This window comes from Lethenteron reissneri, chromosome 28 (genome assembly GCF_015708825.2).
Source record: "Lethenteron reissneri isolate LAM-NWPU_2019-01 chromosome 28, ASM1570882v1, whole genome shotgun sequence".
NCBI classification, from domain to species: domain Eukaryota; kingdom Metazoa; phylum Chordata; class Hyperoartia; order Petromyzontiformes; family Petromyzontidae; genus Lethenteron; species Lethenteron reissneri.
The window spans coordinates 3,675,296-3,694,969 of NC_083806.1; the positions used below are offsets into that span (position 1 = coordinate 3,675,296).

At 51.4% G+C, this 19,674-nt stretch overlaps 1 protein-coding gene across 1 annotated transcript; it reads left to right on the forward strand.

Annotated features, from left to right (window-relative positions):
- Positions 1–531: 531 nt before the first annotated feature.
- Positions 532–19,316, forward strand: MYBBP1A (MYB binding protein 1a). Its single transcript, XM_061561840.1, has 27 exons — positions 532–743; positions 1,782–1,877; positions 2,780–2,863; positions 2,970–3,044; positions 4,418–4,525; positions 5,088–5,278; positions 5,754–5,918; positions 6,115–6,229; positions 6,994–7,292; positions 8,299–8,418; positions 8,847–8,972; positions 9,910–10,116; positions 10,697–10,805; positions 10,946–11,045; positions 11,338–11,483; positions 11,717–11,815; positions 12,172–12,327; positions 12,779–12,955; positions 13,635–13,792; positions 14,378–14,512; positions 14,783–14,867; positions 15,196–15,327; positions 15,961–16,029; positions 17,002–17,118; positions 17,704–17,805; positions 17,911–18,035; positions 18,370–19,316. Exons 1-27 carry the CDS (start codon positions 555–557, stop codon positions 19,037–19,039), a joined length of 4,155 nt encoding a protein of 1,384 aa, XP_061417824.1. The 5' UTR covers positions 532–554; the 3' UTR covers positions 19,040–19,316.
- Positions 19,317–19,674: the final 358 nt, after the last annotated feature.

Consider the following 19,674-nt stretch of genomic DNA (forward strand, 5'->3'; position numbering starts at 1 on the left):
CTGGTTCATACGTGGTGAGGTTGAGCTTCATGCAGGCGTGACCCGTGAAATTTATGTTCAAAACTAATTTCTGTTTACTTTAAAATGACACAGCATTATTAAGCAATATCACAAGTATTTTAAAATCAGTTCCAAACTGATTTTTTATTTTTTATTTTTTTATTCTTTTTTCAACTCAAAATTGGCTAGGAGCCATATGCAGTCACTGGAAGAGCCATATATGGCTCGCGAGCCAAAGGTTCCCGACCGCTGCGTTATAGTAACGAAATTATTTTACAGGCAATTCGGGGGGCGGGGGGCCGTGGGGTGTGGGCGGGGCGAATGGAAGGGGGCGGGGCGTTGAGGGGGCGGGGCGTGGAGGGGGCGGGGCGAATAGAAGGGGGCGGGGCGAATGGAAGGGGGCGGGGCGTGGAAGGGGGCGGGGCGTGGAGGGGGCGGGGCGTGGGTTCACGGCGGGCAGCGTCGCGGTTCCGGGGTCCTTCGCTGCTGCCGTCGCAAAGTTGGTGACGTCACCCGCGAGCGCCAACCACGTGGAAGGTGGTGGTGGTGGTAAGATGGCTGGGGAGCACGTGGAGGAGGAGGCGGCGGCGGCGACTCGCGGCGCGGGGAAGGCGGAGCGGGGTGGGCGTCTCGCCAAGGGCCGCGAGTTTCTCGACATCTTCTGGGACATCCCCAAGGAGGACCAGGACGTGAGGCTGCGGGCCATCCGGAGGCTCATCGATCACCTGAAGAGCAATGGAGAGGTGAGCGCCGTCCGCGCTTTGTGGCTCGTGCAGATGTCGGGGTTGCGGTGTTTGCTGCTGTTGCTGCTGCTGCTGCTGCTGTTGTCGATATTGCCGGAGTGTTACCCCAGCTGTAGTCACTGATTTTTACTTGAGCTCGTGATTCTACAGTTGCCGCTGCTGCCTGTACACGCCGCCGCTGTTGTACGCAATGCTGCTCGAGTTGCCGCTGCTTTAGTAGCAACAGCAGCTGGTGCTGCCGCTATAGTTTCTGCTATGAGTGCTGTAGCAGCAGCGGTTGTTGTAGATAACGCTGCTGTGATTGCTGCCGCTGTTGCTTTAAACGCTGCTGGTGGTGGCTGATCCACGTGTTCGCGGTTCGCGGTTCGGCTTTGCCGCACTCCCGGCCGCTGAAACGGTCCCGATGGCGAACGGATAACGAGTTGGGGTTCTCTGCGGCGTGATGATGAGAAGTTGTCTTAATATGTGGTGTGGTGGAGTGAGATGCAGGTTGGGATTCATCTCCACCCACAGGGATTGAATACAAGTATCCCATTCCTTTCGGGAATTCCTCTCGGGAATGGGATACATGTTGACCACGTGCTTAGTAGCCACCCGAACTCATTAATTGGTCGTTTGAGTAACTTCACCTTTGATCTATGTGCTTCTCTGCTAAGCTGAACACACGACTAATTAATTACCAGGGAATATAATGCAACTGGTATAGTTGCTGGAGGGTTATTGCGGTGTCCCGCAGGCAACATCAACATCGATTTTGGGGCTAAAGCTCCACCTCGTGTTGAAACCCTGCAATTGTGTGGTGAGGAGGAATAATCCAGGCGCGGAATCGCAGTCAAGACTATGGGGGGTGGGTGGGTGTGGGTCAGTTGTAATTACCAACGCAACAGCATTTGTCAGCTGAAATTATGACTGCAATTAATTATGAATCACTCAATAATCATTATTCCCAGGTCTGCTAAGAGTGCTCTTGTCCCGATGCATTGTGAAGACGTGCGCGTGTGCTGCGTGTTTTGCTTGTGCTGCGTGTGCTGCTTGCAGGAGGAGGAGATGCAGTACAGCCTCAGGCGTCTGGTGGATGGACTCGTGTCCGTGCGAGACGCTGCCAGGCCGGGCTTCACCCTCGCCCTTGCCCAGGTGGGGAATGTTCACGCCGCACCGAGCCCCCCTCGGTGTCATCGTTCATGTGACCGAACGGCTCTTCTCCGGTGTGCTTTCGGGTTCTACCAGGTGTTGTTCGGCGTGATGTCCGGCGTTTCGCTGCCACGTGTTGAGAGGTTTCTTCCGTTCCTGAAGCTACTTTGATTCCTTTCGTAAACTTCTTCAAGAGCTGAAGACGCTGAAGAAGGAATCGACTCCCTGTCAGGGGTCGGAATCAGAATATTTATACTGAAGGAATGCGACGAGCTTTAAAACTATTTTTCACAGATGTCCAGTAGTCACAGATGTCCAGGAGATGGGTCGACGTAGCCAAGGAGATACCCCAAATTCTAGATTTGAAGCTTTCGTGACTGCAAGGATTCATACTCTTAGGTTTTTTCGGTAAAGTCACGTAGGTAAAAAATAAAATAAAAAATTACTAAAAGTAATAATAAAATAAAATAATAAATCACGACGTTTCGGAGGCCAACACAAGTCTCCGTCATCAGGTGGGACCGTACAGTAAATGTAGCTGTGACGGTCCCACCTGATGACGGAGACTTGTGTTGCCTCCGAAACGTCGTGATTTATTATTTATTTCTATTATTACTTTTAGTAATTTTTTATTAAATTTTTTACCTACGTGACTTTACCAAAAAAAACCTAAGAGTAAGATACCCCAAACTCATGCGAGTAGCAGATTGGCCCGTGCCATGGGTACGTGGAATTTCCACCACTGGCTTGGGACCACCTCATGTAAGTGACCGCTGCTGCTCTTTTATCGTCTGAGCATCGCACGATGCTTTGACATTGGTAATTGAATAACGGGCGAAAAGCGCGCGATACCGCATCGATGTTTGCTCTGTAATTTAAGGATTTTTTTTCGTTATGTCTCCCAGGTTCTGGCATCGTTTGAGTCCCTGGATCTACTGACCATTCTCTCCATGATCAAGGAACGACTTGTCGTCCAAAAGGCAAAGAAGGTGACTGCTCACAGCGCACACCACTTAAGCACACAGGACAATAATACTGTCTGGCGACGTTGCTGCGGGGGTTGAACATCTTTGATCGGCCCGTGTCATTGTGCAGAGGCTGGGAAAGCAGTACGCCATCGGGAATGTGTTCGGAGTGCTTGCGCTGGCACAGTCTGGACGCTTGATGAAGGTAGGTGTCTGTCTGAAACACTGCATTTTCAAATGACATTGCAAACGTATTTTGCCTCATATGGATAGCAGGCTCGTGTTTATTTAATCTGTACATCTCCAGTGCTTCTGTCTGTACTGCTGGATGTTCAAGTTCATTAATTAGGTATAGCCCTGTGAGCCATTCGGCTCTTGAATCGGGGCCAACCGCAACAAACAAAAAACTAAAACATGAACACGAAAACATCTTAAAGTGACTATGTGACTATGTGCAAACAGAAAAAAACAACAACAACCACAAGACAACTTAGATTAAGGCTATCAGTCTTAACTCCGTACTACAACAAACAAACATGGCCAAACCAAAAAACTTTTCGAAATCACCAAAATAAAGCCATAAAAGCAATGAAACAGTGATCATAGAAACTGTGACCGAATTTTCACAATAAACGACATAAACAAATGTTTGGGGCTTTAAAGCATTTGTTCAGTGAAATTTCACAAGGTGAGAAACCCGGTTGATTTGAATTGTCTAGGATCCACAGCATCAAAAAACAAAGCTCAAAAAAAGTTGTTCCATCCATTTACTTCACATTCAGTCTGTTGGCACCACCCCACGTAGGCATGCCGTAAATGGCATTACTTAATTTGTGTTAAACATAAATGTGACGAGGGGTGGAGCAGTAGTGCAGTGGGTTCGTACACTCAACCCAGACGACCTGAGTTTGATTCCTGGCTACGGCAAACACCAGTGACGAGCAACACTGAACCCCGGTCCTGGCTGTTCCCCTCCTTCACCGCGCACTGCCCAGCGTGGTGGAGGTAACTTACGAACAACCCCCATGACTGACATAGCATGGAGATATATTCTTAGGTTTTTTCGGTAAAGTCACGTAGGTAAAAAATTAAAATTAGAAATAGCATGGAGAGGCTTTCATCCAGCAGTGGATTGACAAAGGACATTTATTTTTGTATTAAAATATATTACAGATGTGACATAGCCTGCTGCATACATCGCTTATTTTGTGTAGCCAGGTGAGAACTGAAGAGACCAGAATAGTCTCAATTTTCAAGCAAATAGAAATTAGCACAAAAAACAACCGCGTCACATGAGAAATGGGAAATATTGCACGAACATTTGCTCAATTCTAGGTAATAAATTCCCTGGAGTATAAGTCAGCTCGGGCAGATTACTTATTTGACTGATCATCGTACAATTACAAAATGAAGCTAAAGAAATATTAAGCAGGAGTAGGTGGACTTGTGCTAATATGTAAACAGGCGAGGGTACATGTTAAATGCATTTGATCTATCTGTATGTATGTTGAACTTCTTTCATGCCGTACATAGCCAACCGTGCTAATCTCGAGCCATGTCGCGTGTTTTGTGTCACAGGAGCCCCAGGTGCTCCTTGCTGCGCTGGCACACCTGCGGAAGATGCAGGATTACGAGGAGTTTGTCAAGAACCTGCCCATGAAGGCCATCTGTGAGATCGTGGCCGAGGTGGGGCCTGTGCCCTGACACTGCGCCATGTCTCAAATATCACTTTATAAACACTTGCTAAACGCTTTCCCAGGCAGCATATCTGCAGCTTCGTGCGTATAGTGTACAATGTTTAAAACATTTAAGATGTATGCTGTGATGATATTCTTAGCAAGACAAGTATATTTTAGTTGGTAGACTTTTTGCAAAGGAAGGGCGACGTGTGATTGCGTAGACAGTAGGCGTATGAAGATGCATCGATTCGCGTATTAGTATCGATTGTTTAGCTTGCGATATCTGCATCGTGTCGTGCGTGAGGGTTGGTTGTTTAAGATGAACACAAATGAGATGCCAATGTTACATTTGGGCAAATGGAATAGTACCAATAGTACACATGAGACAGAACAAAGCAAGGAATTGATTCTTAAATCAAATTGTTACCCCGAATTTTGATCTCGTTTACGTTGGTACAAGTGGCAAAAACCCAAACCCATTTGTCAATGGCGCTGCCCTAAATGGAAGTGAATTTTACACGTGGCGATAGTTTGGTGACCTCACGACCGCGTGTGCCATGTGGCCGCAGGTCCCGGAGGACGTGTTTCGCGACGGCGTGCTGGGCAAGCTGCACTCGGAGCTCTCCCTGTCGCTGCGCGCGCCCGACAACCTGAACCTGCTGCTCACGTGCATCGAACACTTCCCGGACGTCGTCGACGACAGCGTCATCGCCCAGTCCATCGGCACCAAGACTGTCGTCTGCCGCGACAACGTGCTGAGGTGGGGAGCGAGCAGGAGCGACGTCGTTAAGTCTACGTGGCAGTGTCTGAACGGAATTTCGTCTCAAGTCGCACAGCGTTTGGCGAAGCGGGGGTTAAATGGTTTTTCCGCTCGGGTGTGGGTGAAACTCGGGTGGCGTGGTCCTGTTTTCTCATGTTCCCTGTCGAACGAACGAGAGCTCCTTGTGAATTGCGCGGAGTAGACTCGCCATGGCACAGCTCTTGGGATGACGATCGAGATCAGTGTTTCTCCGGTACTCGTGACCCACCTACACTGTGCTCCATTTCACGTTTACCGATCATTTCCAATTATATACAAATAAATCTGCAGGTTGCACGGAGCTGATGGTTGGTAAACGTGGAAAGCTGCACCACGGGGAGGCCTGGAGCCCGACAAATGCTGGTCTCGACCTTTTGCTTCCTTTGTCCGCAAGACGGCGTGGAAGTCACCTCTCTGTGCGTGCACTTACCTTCAGGCTCGTGGGCCTACTGAAGCAGACCGCCCTGTCGGTGGCCAAGAACGACCCATTCCCCCCGCTCTGCATGAAGCTGGTGTCGCAAGCCCTGAAGGAGGGCACCTTCCAGCTACTGTGGAAGGAGGTCGTGGAGAAGGTGGCCCGGGACAAATCGTCGCCGTGCCTGTGAGTGGAGCCCACGTGGGCCGCTAAACATCGTCTTCCTTCACTTGGCGGAGAATTGATTTGGCACCTCGATCGATAGGGAGGCGGCTACGTTGTGGCCTCGCCGTTCTCGCCGTCGGTTGTCTGTGTCGCTGCGTAGCATGCGGCGTCCCTTAAAGAGGCTGCCCTCGTCCCCCCCCCCTCCCTCTGTGCTCAGGTTCCTGTGCCTGCGGCTGCTTGGCCACTGCCTCCCGGTGCTGTCAATCCCCCACATCCAGCTGGTGCTCACCAGCGACGTCATGAAGGCGTACGGGGAGTACGAGCGCACCAAGGTACGGGCGGTGACGACGCCGGGCAGCGCCGGGGGATAGACACCGACCGCACGGCCAGATTTGCGTCAAATGCACCTCGGATTACCTCGGTTGGCTTTGTATTGTGCGAAAGAAGTTGAGCATACATACAAACGAGTTGTGCGATGCGAATGTTGCCTTGTCTGGAATCAACCCTCGGGGCCAATAAGGGAACGTGTCCACGGGGGTTTTTATGACATCAGAATCTTTATTCATACTGGAGATATCCGATGAGCTATGAAGCTCTTCTTCACAGGTGTCCAGTTGGGGCAGGTCAGAAAGTGACAACAACAAAAATACAAAAACACAATGTTGTATTTGTGTCATGTTACAGTAAAAAAATTTGTGTAGGTTGTATTTTTGTGGTTAGATTTGTAGTTGGAAATATCCCGTTTTAATATCTTTAACAGAAATCTATTGAATCAACAGTTTATGCTGCGTGCGCGCTGGGGACGAGTCGTTTCGCGCGTCAACTGCGTTGACAATTTTCTTATTGGCGATAATGGCCACACTTGCAATCCCTACGCACCAGGCGATGAAAAGGGAGCAACCATGGAGGGTACAAGACGAATTTTCATTTATTTTACTCGTGGGTTGGGGGGGAGGGGGGCTAGCCAGCTTTACATACCAGGCGGGCAGGGGGGGGGGGGCAATCGTGGCAATGCGGCGACTACTGCACATTGACACACGCTGCCTGTCTTCTTCCGCACAACGCTTCCCCTCCCCCTCACTCTACCCCCCACCAGATGCAGAAGAAGTACAATATCTCGCGCGAGGTGGACGAGCTGGTGGAGGCGTTCCTGTTGGCGCCCGAGACGGACGACGACCGGCAGCTCGCGGTGGTGGTCGGCTTCTGTTCCGTGGCGAACCGCAGCCGCCCCTTCATGCCGGGGAACTGGGGCGTCGTGCGCAAGCTGAGCCCCGCCGCGCTGCGCCGCTACGTGGCGTGGCTGCGCGGCTCCTTCCTCTCGCCGGACATGGACGCCATCGTGGACTTCACTCCCGAGTGGCAGTACCAGCGGGAAAGCACCGACAAGTGGGAAGGGTGAGGGATGGGGTGATTTTCTTTTTCTTCTTAAAGATGGCAATCTCCACAACAGCACGGAGCAGAATGCGCCCGTTCTCGTCTGATCTCGTCAGGTCGAAGCAAGGGAGGGATCTTGACTTAAAGCTAGTAGAAATTTTTTTTTTACAAAAAACTACGACATTTCGATCGCAACACAAGCAATCGTCATCTCCTGACGATTGCTTGTATTGCGATCGAAACGTCGTAGCTTTTTGTAAAAAAAAATTGTTCTCTGTGACTTTACCGAAAGACCCAAAGAATAAGGGAGGGAGGGTTGAGCCTGGGTCGCACTCGGGTGGGTGACCGCTGTGCGTAACGAGCGCCGTAGGCTGTGAGGCAACGTGTTGGCCAGCAGAGTGGAGTGCAACACAAATATTTGCTCCTCACCGCCTTAACCGACCTGTACTGACCATGGTGGTGAAGTATGGTTAGATAACCCCCCCACGACCCGCACAGCCAAGGGAGGCCCGCATCTTAATTGTGGAGCTTTCGTGACTGCAGGAATTATTCTTTGGTTCTTTCGGTAAAGTCACGTATAAAGATAAAATAATAAATTAAATAATAGCATACTACTAGTATGCTACTACTAGTATGCAATTATTTATTTAATTTATTATTTTATCTTTATACGTGACTTTACCGAAAGAACCAATGGAGGCCCGCATCTTCGAGATGATTGGGGCTGCACGCGTACATGGCGCCTAGCGGAGGTGTGTTGATGAGGAAATCACACCACAGCGTCGCGGGGGAAATGCCGTCGTGAGCAGTTCGTTAATAAAAATATTTTTATGATTTAAGCGCTGGGGGGGGGGGGGCTACGTTGCTTGCCGCCGTTAGTCTGCACGGCTGCTCGTGTCGTTGGCGTTGTCGAATCTCAGCGACCGTTGAACTCGAGCACGGCAGTACCGTGGGACACGGACCTCGCCGGACTCGCGTCTCTATTTCGCGTCATCATTGCCCTCCCCAACCCCGTCCCGTCTCTTAGCGACCAGCGGCAGATCGACCCCGTTGGCCGCTTGCGGAGGTGGATCGTGGAGAGATTCTCGGCTCTGGTGGAGAACTCCCAGGTGCAGAAGGACGAGGAGCTCGTGCTGGAAATTACCAGGTAGAGTCTCTTCGACATATTTTGTTTTTCACTTTTTTTGCGTGTTATGTTTACGTCGGTATCGTATCGTGTTTCGTCCATGACGAGGGTGGAGGAGGACCACCCGACACCACTTCACACAGACCATGGCCCCGTGAGGCCTACTTTGAAACAGCCCGCGAATGCTAATTGTCTTGTCAACCGCAGTCACCTTCGCTGCACTCGTCGCGTACTCGAGGGGAACATTTTCCACCTGGAAACGATGTTTCTAAGTTTAGCGCACAGAAGTGACCAAGGTGCGCGTTGATGCGTCCTCCGCCAGCGGTATTTAAAGAAATCTTATTTGGCTCTGGGTAAGGAAAAGGATCCCCGCCAATTGGTCAACGAGGTTTCCGTTCACCTGTTTAACCGGTTTGCCGTCGCCACTGCGTCCGCCTTTCGTTTCGCAGATTCGTTTTCTTTCACTCGTTCTTCCACACGATGAAGCCGAGTGCGAGCGTGCCGGAGAGTCAGGAGCAGGCGACGGTGTCGCTGGACCACAGCACCAGAATGAGCATGGGGCACATGTTCTTCAGGTTTGTCGCCGCGCCCGCCATCCCGCTGTGTACTCGGTCAAGCGTTTTTGTTTTAACTTTTGGAACAAAAAATGTATCTTTTATCGCGTTGCTTGTTGTCGTAAAACTGGGTTCGTTGCGTCATTTCCAAAAAAGACGAGTTTTGCGAAGCGCTGGATTTTCTATCGGCGATGGATGGTAAAACCATTTACCAGGTTACCCTTATTCTACTGAGAAAAAAAATCCCTTTTGCAAAATGTGTGTGTTTGAGAGGGGGCGTGACCTGACGTGGAGAGTGGGAAACAAACATGTTACAGTGAGAACCGAGAGCTCGGAGATCGCTGCATCACTGCCATCTGCGAGTCTCAAAAGCAGTAGATATATTGACTGAAATGTTAAATGTATTTGGACAAGGCAAAGAGAGAGAGTGGGAATCTCAAGTTATTAATATGTCCATTCAGTTAATGGATGACAACACGGAATGCCATGCACAGGCCCCAATGCCTCAAGCGGCCAGCATCAAACTTCACTTTCAAAGCTGTAATCGATAAAGAGTTAACATGATAATTGTTTTTTTACCCTTCTATCTGGCAACAAAACTGACACCTTTTTTACAAGAGTTAACATGTTTCCGGACTTGAGCGTGGTTCTTAGAAGAACTTTGGAAAGGAGACGATGGGAGGGAATTCCAAAGTGGAGCGGTGTGAGGGAAACAGAAATAGACGTGTTGTGACCTACAGTGCGATGGTTGAAGACTGTGTGGTTGAGACGACCACAGTCTTGTACAACCGAGAACACGGCGGGTGTGATAGCGACACGGTACCAAACGCACCTCTGATGAGCACGGTTGGCTACTTAGGTTGTGAAAGAAGTTGTGCGTACCTACAAACAAACACGCCGCCGATGCTCGTGAAACATATCTCGCGAAAACCACCTCGTCTGCCCCCCCCCCCCACAGCCTGCTGCACCACCTGAACAACATGCGCGTGCTGGGGGACGACGAGACGGCGGTGGCGCTGAACGCACGGCACTCCCATGGCGTGCGGCGCGACGGCACCCTCTGGGTGTACACGGTGGCGTGCCTGGCCGAGGAGCTGATGCAGGCGAGCGGCACCGTGCGGCTCGTCAACCCTCTCAGCAAGGACGAGCTGGCCTCCTGGAATAGGTGAGTTGCCCAGGGAGGTTCCTCTGCACGCGATGCGCCGAGACTATGGAATGTCCTCCCCCCACCAGTGGTTAGACAGGCGAGGTCACTGGCCATGTTTGGGTCTTCTCTAAAGACTCGGCTGTTTCGCCCGGCCTACACACTTCCGAGGTGTGACCAGTGGACTCTGGACTTTGTAGTATTTATATTTCCTAACTTCCTGCACGGTGCATTGAGATCCCTGGATGAATTGCTCCTTATAAATGTTAATTTATATTATTATTTATTCTGCGCTCACTCGTGGGTGAACTGTTCACCTGTCCCTGTTGCCCCCGATCACCGCCTGTTGCCCGCCTTGCAACGGTTAACCGGTGGATATCTCGTACGATGCTCGTTTCCACTCGATTGTGCCACACCCTATCCCGCCCCGATTGACTTCCTGTGTTGGCACTGGTGCATCAAAAAACACGCTGGCCACGTTCGCGATTGACACTGCCGTGATATGGAAAGGTGTTGTGTAAGCTGACGTATTGGGCAAATAATTACCCGCTCTGATCTAACCGGTCACCTCTGCATGGATGCTTACTCGACCACCGTGCAGGACCATGAAGGTTGTGAGCGATTTGCGCAAGAAGAGCAAGAAGATTAAGAGCTCGGAGAGTGCGGCCTTTCAAGTCCTGCTGCTCTCCGTCGCGCTGAAACTCTTTCAGGTGTGAACCCGCTCACTCCGCCGTGACCCTCGTGCGTCTGCGCTCGCCGATCTGTCGCGGTGCTTTTGGACGCATCTTATTTAATCGGAACTTGAGTTGATTGTTGGCTCGCGACGCTGACGATTTTGTTGGGTGTGCAGGGTAGAGATGACTGCTCGGACATCCTCACCGACCTGCAAGCCTGCATTGAGAAGGCTACTGCGGCGCAGAAGATGAAAGCGGAAAAGGCTGCAGAGACCGGTACTAAAACGGGTCGCAGTGAGCGTCGTTGTGTGTCTACGCACGACGAGGTGCAGCTGTTCGAACCGACCGAGCGTTGTTGCGTCACTGCACAATGCCGGTGCTGTCGTGAGATTAATCGGTACGATGCTGAACTGTGAATGCCACGTCCGCGATTAAACGTGTCCAGACAGATGCGGGCGGATGGTGAAGATAACGTGTAACTGTTCATCGACTCTTCCACACAAGATCTGATGAACGTATCTTGAGCTGCATGGTTGGTGATGGCACGCTGTTCCCGTGTTGCGTGCAGGGGAGCCGGGCTGGGTGGAGGTGATGGTGGAGATTTTGCTGTCGCTGCTGTCCCAGAAGAGCCGCCTCCTGCGCCACATCTGCGGCAGCGTCTTCGCTCGCATCTGCCCAAACATAACGGCACCGGCCTTCCAGCTCATCCTCGACGTGAGCGCCACCCGCCCGTTCGCTCGCCCACTTGCTTGCTCACTTGCACGCTCGCTCACCCGCCCACTCGCCCACCCGCTCGCTCGCTCGCTCGTACAGAAACCTCACCATGGCCGAAGGACTCTGACGCTATTCGGCAACGCGCAATTCAAACTCTGTGTGCAAGGTTTTCTGTTGAACTTACCCCTGGCTCTGAATGAAATAGGTTTGTTTTCATTTCCGTGTTTGGTTAGGTTTTTAACGTGGAGAAATCGGAGGATGAAGATGGAGCAATAATGGTGGTGGACTTGAAGAAGAAGGGTGAAGAAGATGAGGATGATGAGAAGGAGGAGGTTTGTAAGACGTTGAAGTGCTTTGCTCAAAGGCACATTTGTGCTGTCACCCAGGTTGCGAACCACCGCCATCAGCCACGGTCTGTCCCCTGGTGGCGATAAGAGGCTCAGGGGGTCAGGAATTCTTCAATCTAATTTTATCATCCTGTTCAATCGAACGATGAGGGATCTTTCCATGAGAGGGTTATATAATTTCTTGTTAAACATTTAGTAAACGGCTCCATTCATTTTGTTCCACCGCTGCGGGAGACGTCCGCACGATGGCTGCGTTAAATCGGTGGCAGGTCGCTTTTTGACGGCTCGGCTGCTTTGCGGTGGCTGTGCCCTGAGCCTCCTCCTCGCTTCGCCTCTCCCAGAGCTCCGAGGAGGAGGAGGATGAAGAGGCTGCCGAGGATTCCGGTGCCGATTCCGGCGCGGAGGATGAAGACGGCGACGAGGTGGACGAGAAGGAGGATGTGGACGAGAACTTCCGACTGCAGCTCATGAAAGTGCTGCAGGAGGGGAACGCCTGGGTGAGAGACGCTCTCTCTCGGGGTGGCGGTGCGGACCGAGGGCATCCTGACCCCAACTCACCTCTTCTGCTGTAGCTCCCAGCAAAACCTTTGCAGCAACTGTGATAATTTTTTTGAAAAATATACAAGCTTGTAAATCGTTTTAATGGTGCTCGTATTGATAACTAATTTCTTTAGAACTGCTTTTTGTAATTAGTTTGATATCCTTCCCCCGCACCTCCAATTGGCGCAGTTGGCTAAGTACTGTGCGAAAGAAGGTCAACAAACACCAACCGCGCGACACAACGGATTGTCGTGACGATTCGGGAGGTCGCCGCGTGTCGACTGAGCAGCAATCGTGGGATCTGGCGGCGGGTAACGAGGATGCTGCGGTAGCCTCGACGGCTTTGGCCACGATGCGGTGTCTTTGTCCTGACTTTGACCGTTACCGTCTGTGGACGCTGTGGATCAGGCCGGAGATGACAGCAACGACGAAGACATCGATAACGCCGACGAGGAAGCGATGAATGCGCTCGACGAGAACCTGTCGGCGCTCTTCCTGGAGCATAAGAAGAAGCTTGCGGCCAAGCGGGAGGAGAAGGATCGCTTCCGCGGAGAGCGCCGCCTGAAGAGGGAGTTCCGCATCAAGGTGAGCCAAGCTCCGGTCGGCCCGTACGTGTGTGTTGAGCACCATACGTAGCTAATCGGAGGTGCGGAGGAAGGACGACAAACTAAAAACAGAAAGCAGTTCTCAAGATATGAATTTAAAATCTAAATTTAAAAGTGCACAGCTCCAGCGGCTTCCTAATATGGGAAGAAAGAGCCTTACAGACGACCGCAGAAACGCATCTGAAAGCTTGCGATGCAGTGACCGTCTTTGTTCAATGACGAGCCAAAAGCCGCTGTAGGGATGACCGGAGTTTGAATAATGGTTTTTGCTCCTTGAGATCAGCAAGGCCCGCTCGCAGAGCTGCAAGCTATCCGATTATTTGAGTCATCAATTTCTGTACCAATTGCTCGACTTGGACACACACAAAAATAGTTGGGGACAAAAGTCTCGTCTATGTTCCCAAGTGTGCCGCCGGACGTCAGGTGACGGACGGGGCTTGGTGACATCGTCGGCATAGGCAGCTGCATCACACACCCGCAGGGGGGTTTCCCGCCTTCGGGCGACAGGACGTTGATGCGGCCGCCTCCCCTAAAGGGGTACGGGTAGTCTGCGTTTAGTCGGCGCATTCCAGCGGTCCCAACTGGCGCCGCCGTGCGTGGCGGCGCTGCTCTCGCCGTTCACCGAGCGCGGTGTTTGGTGCGCGATTCGCGTCCCGCAGGTGCTCGACCTGGTGGAGATCTTCCTGACCAAGCGACCAGAGAGCCCCCTGGCGTTCGACGTCATGGAGCCCCTGCTGGCCGTCATCCGCACCTGCATGCGTGACGACACGGAGAAGCAGGAGGAGGAGTACCTGCGCAAGACCGTCAACATCTTCCAGTGCGCGCGACACGCACAGACACATGCACAGACACATGCACAGACACGCATGCACAGACACGCATGCACAGACACGCACGCACAGACACGCATGCACAGACACGCAGCGCTGGCTCCCTCCATCGCACTGCGCTCACGGCTCTCTCACTGTTGACCTCAGCCGACTTGTGATGTCACAATGCACCCCCACGAGGGTCGATGCTCAAGGCTTTGCCAAAGCCATGAGGATTTGCACGATCAGGGCGCATGCCTTCACGCCTCAGCAATTCCCAAGTGCCTTACATCACATCTCGTCTCACCCATTCCAATACCCTGCTGCAGTCTAGCCAAAGGGGGCCCCCCCAGTGGCAACTGTCCCTGTGTGGTACTCGGCCTACAAATGAGCATTAATCTTGTCAAGAGGGGGGGGCGACATAACGACTTTTTTTTCTTGAAATAAAGTGATATTAAAGAGTCGTTGACGAAATGTGGCCACAGTTGGAGGCATGGCTTTTCCGTTGCTGCTAGACAAGGCAGCGTGGCCTCGGCGGCGTAATTCCAGGGGCGCTGACCGAGACCTCGTTTGTCCGTTGTGTCCGGCGCAAGGAATTCGCTGTGCAAGGCGAGGAAGTACTGCCGAGAGCTGGAGGAGCACAAAGAGCGCCTGCACGGCATGCTGGAGAATCTGGTGAAGCGCGCCGGCAAGCAAAACGACCCCTCCGTTGGGAGCTACTTCTTCAGGTGAGGAGTGGCGAACGAGAAACTTCTTTGTAAGCAGGGCCCCGTCCCGTCTCTGCCCGTACAAATTCGTTTCGGTCCGCGGTCAGCCTCGTGGAATTCCAAGACCGATGTTGTCCAGCGACGGTTACTACTTTCCGGTTCTCAACAGCGCATTAGGGTTTATTAAATAGACCCACGGGGTTGAAACCGACGCTAGCGTTTTGTTCGTCGGTCGAGGTGAATCCCTTTCCGTGAATATTGACGTTGCCGCGGCGATGTCACCGTGTGCAGCGGCTCGCTGTACTGCCTGCGCGTGCTGCTGAGCGGCGCATCCAGCGTCGGTGACGACGCTGAGAAGAACGAGGAAGAGATGGAGGTAGGCTTTTTGTTTCGCTTCGCATCCTATGTACACCTGCACATACTGCGGCTTTGTTACCGGTGCTTGTTGTCGCTGTCCATCGTGACTGAAGATGGCTGCTGACACTTTCGTCTCTCGTGTGTGCGACTTGGTCTGTGTCAGTGTTGTGAGTGGCAGTCGTGTGTGTGTGTGTGTGCAACTGTGGCTGTGTTGTGAGTGGCAGTCTTGTGTGTTTGTGCAACTGTGGTTGTGCCAGAGTGTGAATGGCAGACGATAGTTTGTGAAGTTGTTTTATGGTGTCATTCAACATTACCACGTGTCCATCCCTCGTGTCAATCCACCGCAGACGGACAAGGAGAGCTTCGTGGATGCGGATCGCGTGGTGCAGGTGTACCGCACGGCACTCGCAGAGTTCCTGACCCGCAGGAACAGCTCCTACAGCACCAAGATGTTTGTCGATCTTTTGCACCGCCTGCCGGTACGGTTCTACCACGCCCCCCAGTAGATGAACAAAGTTATTTACCCAAATGGTACATCCGTGTTGTAGTCATCAACCACTTGTGTAGAGAGCACCCAGACCACCGGCAATCTTTTACCGTCGTCTGTAATTTGTTTCAACTTCGCTTGGCATGCAGTACGTCTCGAGGTGCCAGAAACAAAGGGGTTTGTGAGATAATCGCTATCGTGAGGAAGTGATTGGAGGCTAAATACATTGATCACAACACGTAGGGTGTAGACAATGTTCACAACTACAGGAAACCGATCACACTTGCTGCACTGTCCACACACACTTCAGTGTCCACCTGCATCTGTCCAGAATGTCAAGCACGTAAACGTGTTGGGTCGGCTCAGAATCCACCAGTGGACTAAGAGCTGAGAAGCGGCGCTGCTTTCCTTTGTCATCTCGGTGGCACTGGCTCTGGCATCACAAGGGCATCTGCCAGCGTTTCCCGTTTTTCTGACGTTTAGTAGAAAGGTCATTGGTCGTAGCTCGTGTCCTCTCTCCGCTGATAAAGCGACAACTGCTTCCCCACCTGTGCGTGCGTGCCGAGCGGACGTGTTGTCCGTCGCAGCGCGACGCTCTTGTAACGATCTTGTTTCTGCCGCCCAGTCGATGGGACTGAAGCTGCACGAACTGCTGGTCAAGTACATCGATGACGGTGCCAAGGATCATCAGCAGGTAAGGGGGGGGGGCGCCCTGTGGGGAGCACAGCCATTTTAAGTTTGGAACAGATTTGTTTAAAAGCCAGGATCGCAGCTACACCGCAGTGTTGGAACAAGTTTGTTTTCATAGCATCCGATTGCTGATTTTTGTTGTTTTTGGTGTCACTTTATGGGAGGCGAATTACTTGGTTTACCGATGATGGAGGGGCGAGGGGGATGTACCTTGTTTAAGTTTAGTATGAGACTTAAAACGAGCTAGAACTTTGGTTGACTTCCCTGAGTAAAAACAGTCAACCTCTGGGCCAAAACCTTACTGAGGCCTACATTAGAAATGTGTAGCTTTTTTCAATTCAAAAGCATATTATTCACTATATTTTGTAACAGCTTTTAAGAGTTTATCCTTTTAGAACATCGGTAAAATTAACATTAGTTGCTCAGCCACGAGCATCTATACCTGTGGATTTTAAACTTTACTGCAGGCATGCACCCCTTTGGTTTTCAATCGTAAAAAATGTGTGTTGATAAGTACATTGGTTTAATGAAACAAAGTAGTTGAACTTATGTGCCCATGTTTAATTTGTAGTTCGATGATTTACCTTCTAAAAAAATCTGGCATATCTCACACCCCCAGAAAGGGCATCTCACACCCCCAAGGGATGCATGCACCCCGGGTTAAGAACCACTGGTCTATATGAATAAGAGACGGCAGCGTATCATGGCTAATTAATGGTTTGTGAGACTGATCTCAATGGATTCTCACCTGTTACAAATAAACCCTTCTTAACGTTGAACAATTTTCTATTAATGTGGAATCATTACCGAATACGTAAATGCACGAAAACACGTACGCACGAATGCCAGCCTGCTTGTCATCCTTTAACTTTGTTTTCAAATATAAGAACACCATAAAATACACGAAGAACAGGTACAATGTTTCTGGGTCATGCGAGCTGGTGGTAAACGAGTGCGCGTGTGTGCGTGTACACAGGGCCAAGCGTGCGTGCTGCTGCTCAAAGCTCTCCAGCAGTGCGCCGGCTTCAAGGACTCGATGAAGGAGTCGAAAAGGACCCGGCTCTATCAGAAGATCATGGATCAGATTGTCCAGGTGAGCAGCGAGAGCACACAGGCGCTGCCTTCAGCTTGTATTCTTTTCCAGCACACGGAGATGTTTTAAACACGTTCCTTCGGAGTGGGCAGGAAGGAACTTGGTTGGACAGTGCATTTGTGCGATCCGTGTCACGCGGCGCAAGCTGCGTGGGGCGGGGCGTCACGTGGTGCTGAGCCCGCCCGAAGCGCTCTATGAAATACAAATCGAGGGCGTGGCTATGCACGACAGACAGACAAATAATACCTGGTGGGCAGTGTGGAACTGTTGTTCCTACCTGTATAATCACTGCTGGATGAACGCCTTCCCTACAATGTGTTGGTTATGGGGGTTAATCGGCCGTACTTTTTCACGCTGGTCAGCGTGAGCTGGTGAAGTGAAGGTGGGGGGGGGGGGGTGCAGGGGAAGGTTCCCCGGACCAGTTCAGATATCACTCGCCACTGTTATTAGCCGTGGAACCATGGCTGGGAATCGAACTCAGGTTGCCGGGTTCATAGCACACTGCGCTCACCAATGTGCCATTGCTCGCGTAACGTAATTCTGAGGTCCACTGGACGCGTCCTTCTTTCCCTCCCGTCTTGGCAGAGCTTGGAGAACATGACCGATTTCAAGATGAAAACTACGAAGGATAAAGTGGTGCACGCGATGGAACTCGCAGCCTACGTGGTCAGAACTGCTGGCCAACAGGTAAGCGAGTTTGCCGACATCGTGAGAGCGTCTGGCGCGTGTACGTAACGCCACTTGCCGCGCAGGTCCGTGACCGTCTGCTCCCTTGCCCCGTTTTTTGTGCAGCACTTGGACGTGACGTTGGTTCCGCTGACAGAGGCGCTGCAAGGCCTCGCCAAGGTGGAGGGAATTGGCCAGTCGCGGCAGGTGGAGGACAACCTGTGGAGGGTGCTACATCTGCTCGGAGTCATGTACGTACGGACGCTTGTCGCCGCCGTCCCGGAGCACGCGTCGACATTCTCACTGCACTGCGACAGTTTGCCGCGACCTCGCAGTGAACTCTGGCTGGGAGGGGTCTATCTCGTGCCTGTCCCAGTGCACCGATGCGTCTCTAATTGCAAAAATACGACTGAAAACGAAGTTACTTGCCAAGGCACGTTTTGACCAGCGTAATGTGAATTCCTACGCAATTGGCTTTCCCTCCATCTCCATAAAGGCAGTTTGTCGTCATGCCTCGCTCGCGTTCATTCTAATTTTTCACGTAACACGTTGTTTTACTAAGCTGCGTTTCCCTCTGTTCTTTAGACGCCCAAAAAAGGACAAAAGGCGAAAAAGGAAGAACGCTGCCGCCGGTGACGAGCCGGCCGTAGAAGGGGAGGAGAAGACGGAGGGAGAGGAGGCGCCACCGCCCCTTTCCAACCGGCAGAAGAAGCGAGGAAAGCTGCCCGAGACAAAGAAACGCAAAAACCGCAAGGGCAAACCGGAGCCCATCGAGCTGGCTGCCCAGGCGGAGAGAGAAGAGGCTGCCGGCACTCCATCCAAAAAGCGCAAGACCAAGGGCGGCGCGGCCGAGGAGAGCGCGGCGGAAAATAAGAAAAAGAAAGCAGCAGCGGCGGGCGAGGGGCTTGCTCAGGAGCCACCGCAGGAAGGCGAGGAGAAGAAGAAGAAAAAGTGGAGACCCCCGAAGAGGAAGCCGAAGGTCAACATGTCGAACGCGGCGGGAGAGAACGGAGAAGCGCCGAAGGAAGCCAGCAAGGGAAAGGGAGCGGGGCCCTCGAAGCAGGGCGGAGAAAAGAAGACGAAAGCTGTGAAGGGAACGGGTAACGACGAGGTGGTGGCCAAGGGGAAAGATGGACAGAAGAGTTCCGGATCGGCCCAAAAAGATTCGACGGGAAAGAAACGAAAGTTGTCTCATTCTGCGGAAGGTGTCGTTGCCGCGTCGGGGAAAAAAACTCCCAAAGATAGAAAACCGTAATTGTGCAACTGTTGTCACGTGTAAAGAAATGCGTCCATAGATTGTAACGTTGTCGTCCTGTTAAATTAACGTTTTCGAAAAAAAAATCTCATTGAGATTTCTTGTTTTAAAATCACAATTATGGTTCAATCTCGTGGGGAATGTTGCGCGTTTGTTTTGGACTTGAAAATAAGAGTTCTACGTCAGTTCTGTCTGCATTGTAAAGTTGTATTCTGCCATTTTGTAAAATAATGGTTTCTGTGCAAATGTATTAAAATAAATACATGTATTAAACCATTCCCATGATTATCTCTCAACGCGAATATGCCAGAAGTCAAAACTGAAATTTTGCTGAAGTAATTTGTCCTGCAACCGGTCATCTTTACACGTCCATTAGCTGGGTTGTCCCACCAAATTCACGTTCAGACAAGTAGGATGAGTTTCTCTTGAGTTACAATTAAAAAAGTCTTAACCTCGGTTCTGCATAGATATAGCTAAACTCTGTGCTGGTGGCAGGGCAGTTTACGCTAAAAATTGGTGGGAAATTTTTATTTTACATTATTTGGTGGAAATTCCCTTGGCTAATCATACGATGTTGGGCCAAAGTTACCATGTTTACAGGGTATATCCTTATAGCCATGACTTGTCCTGCCTGT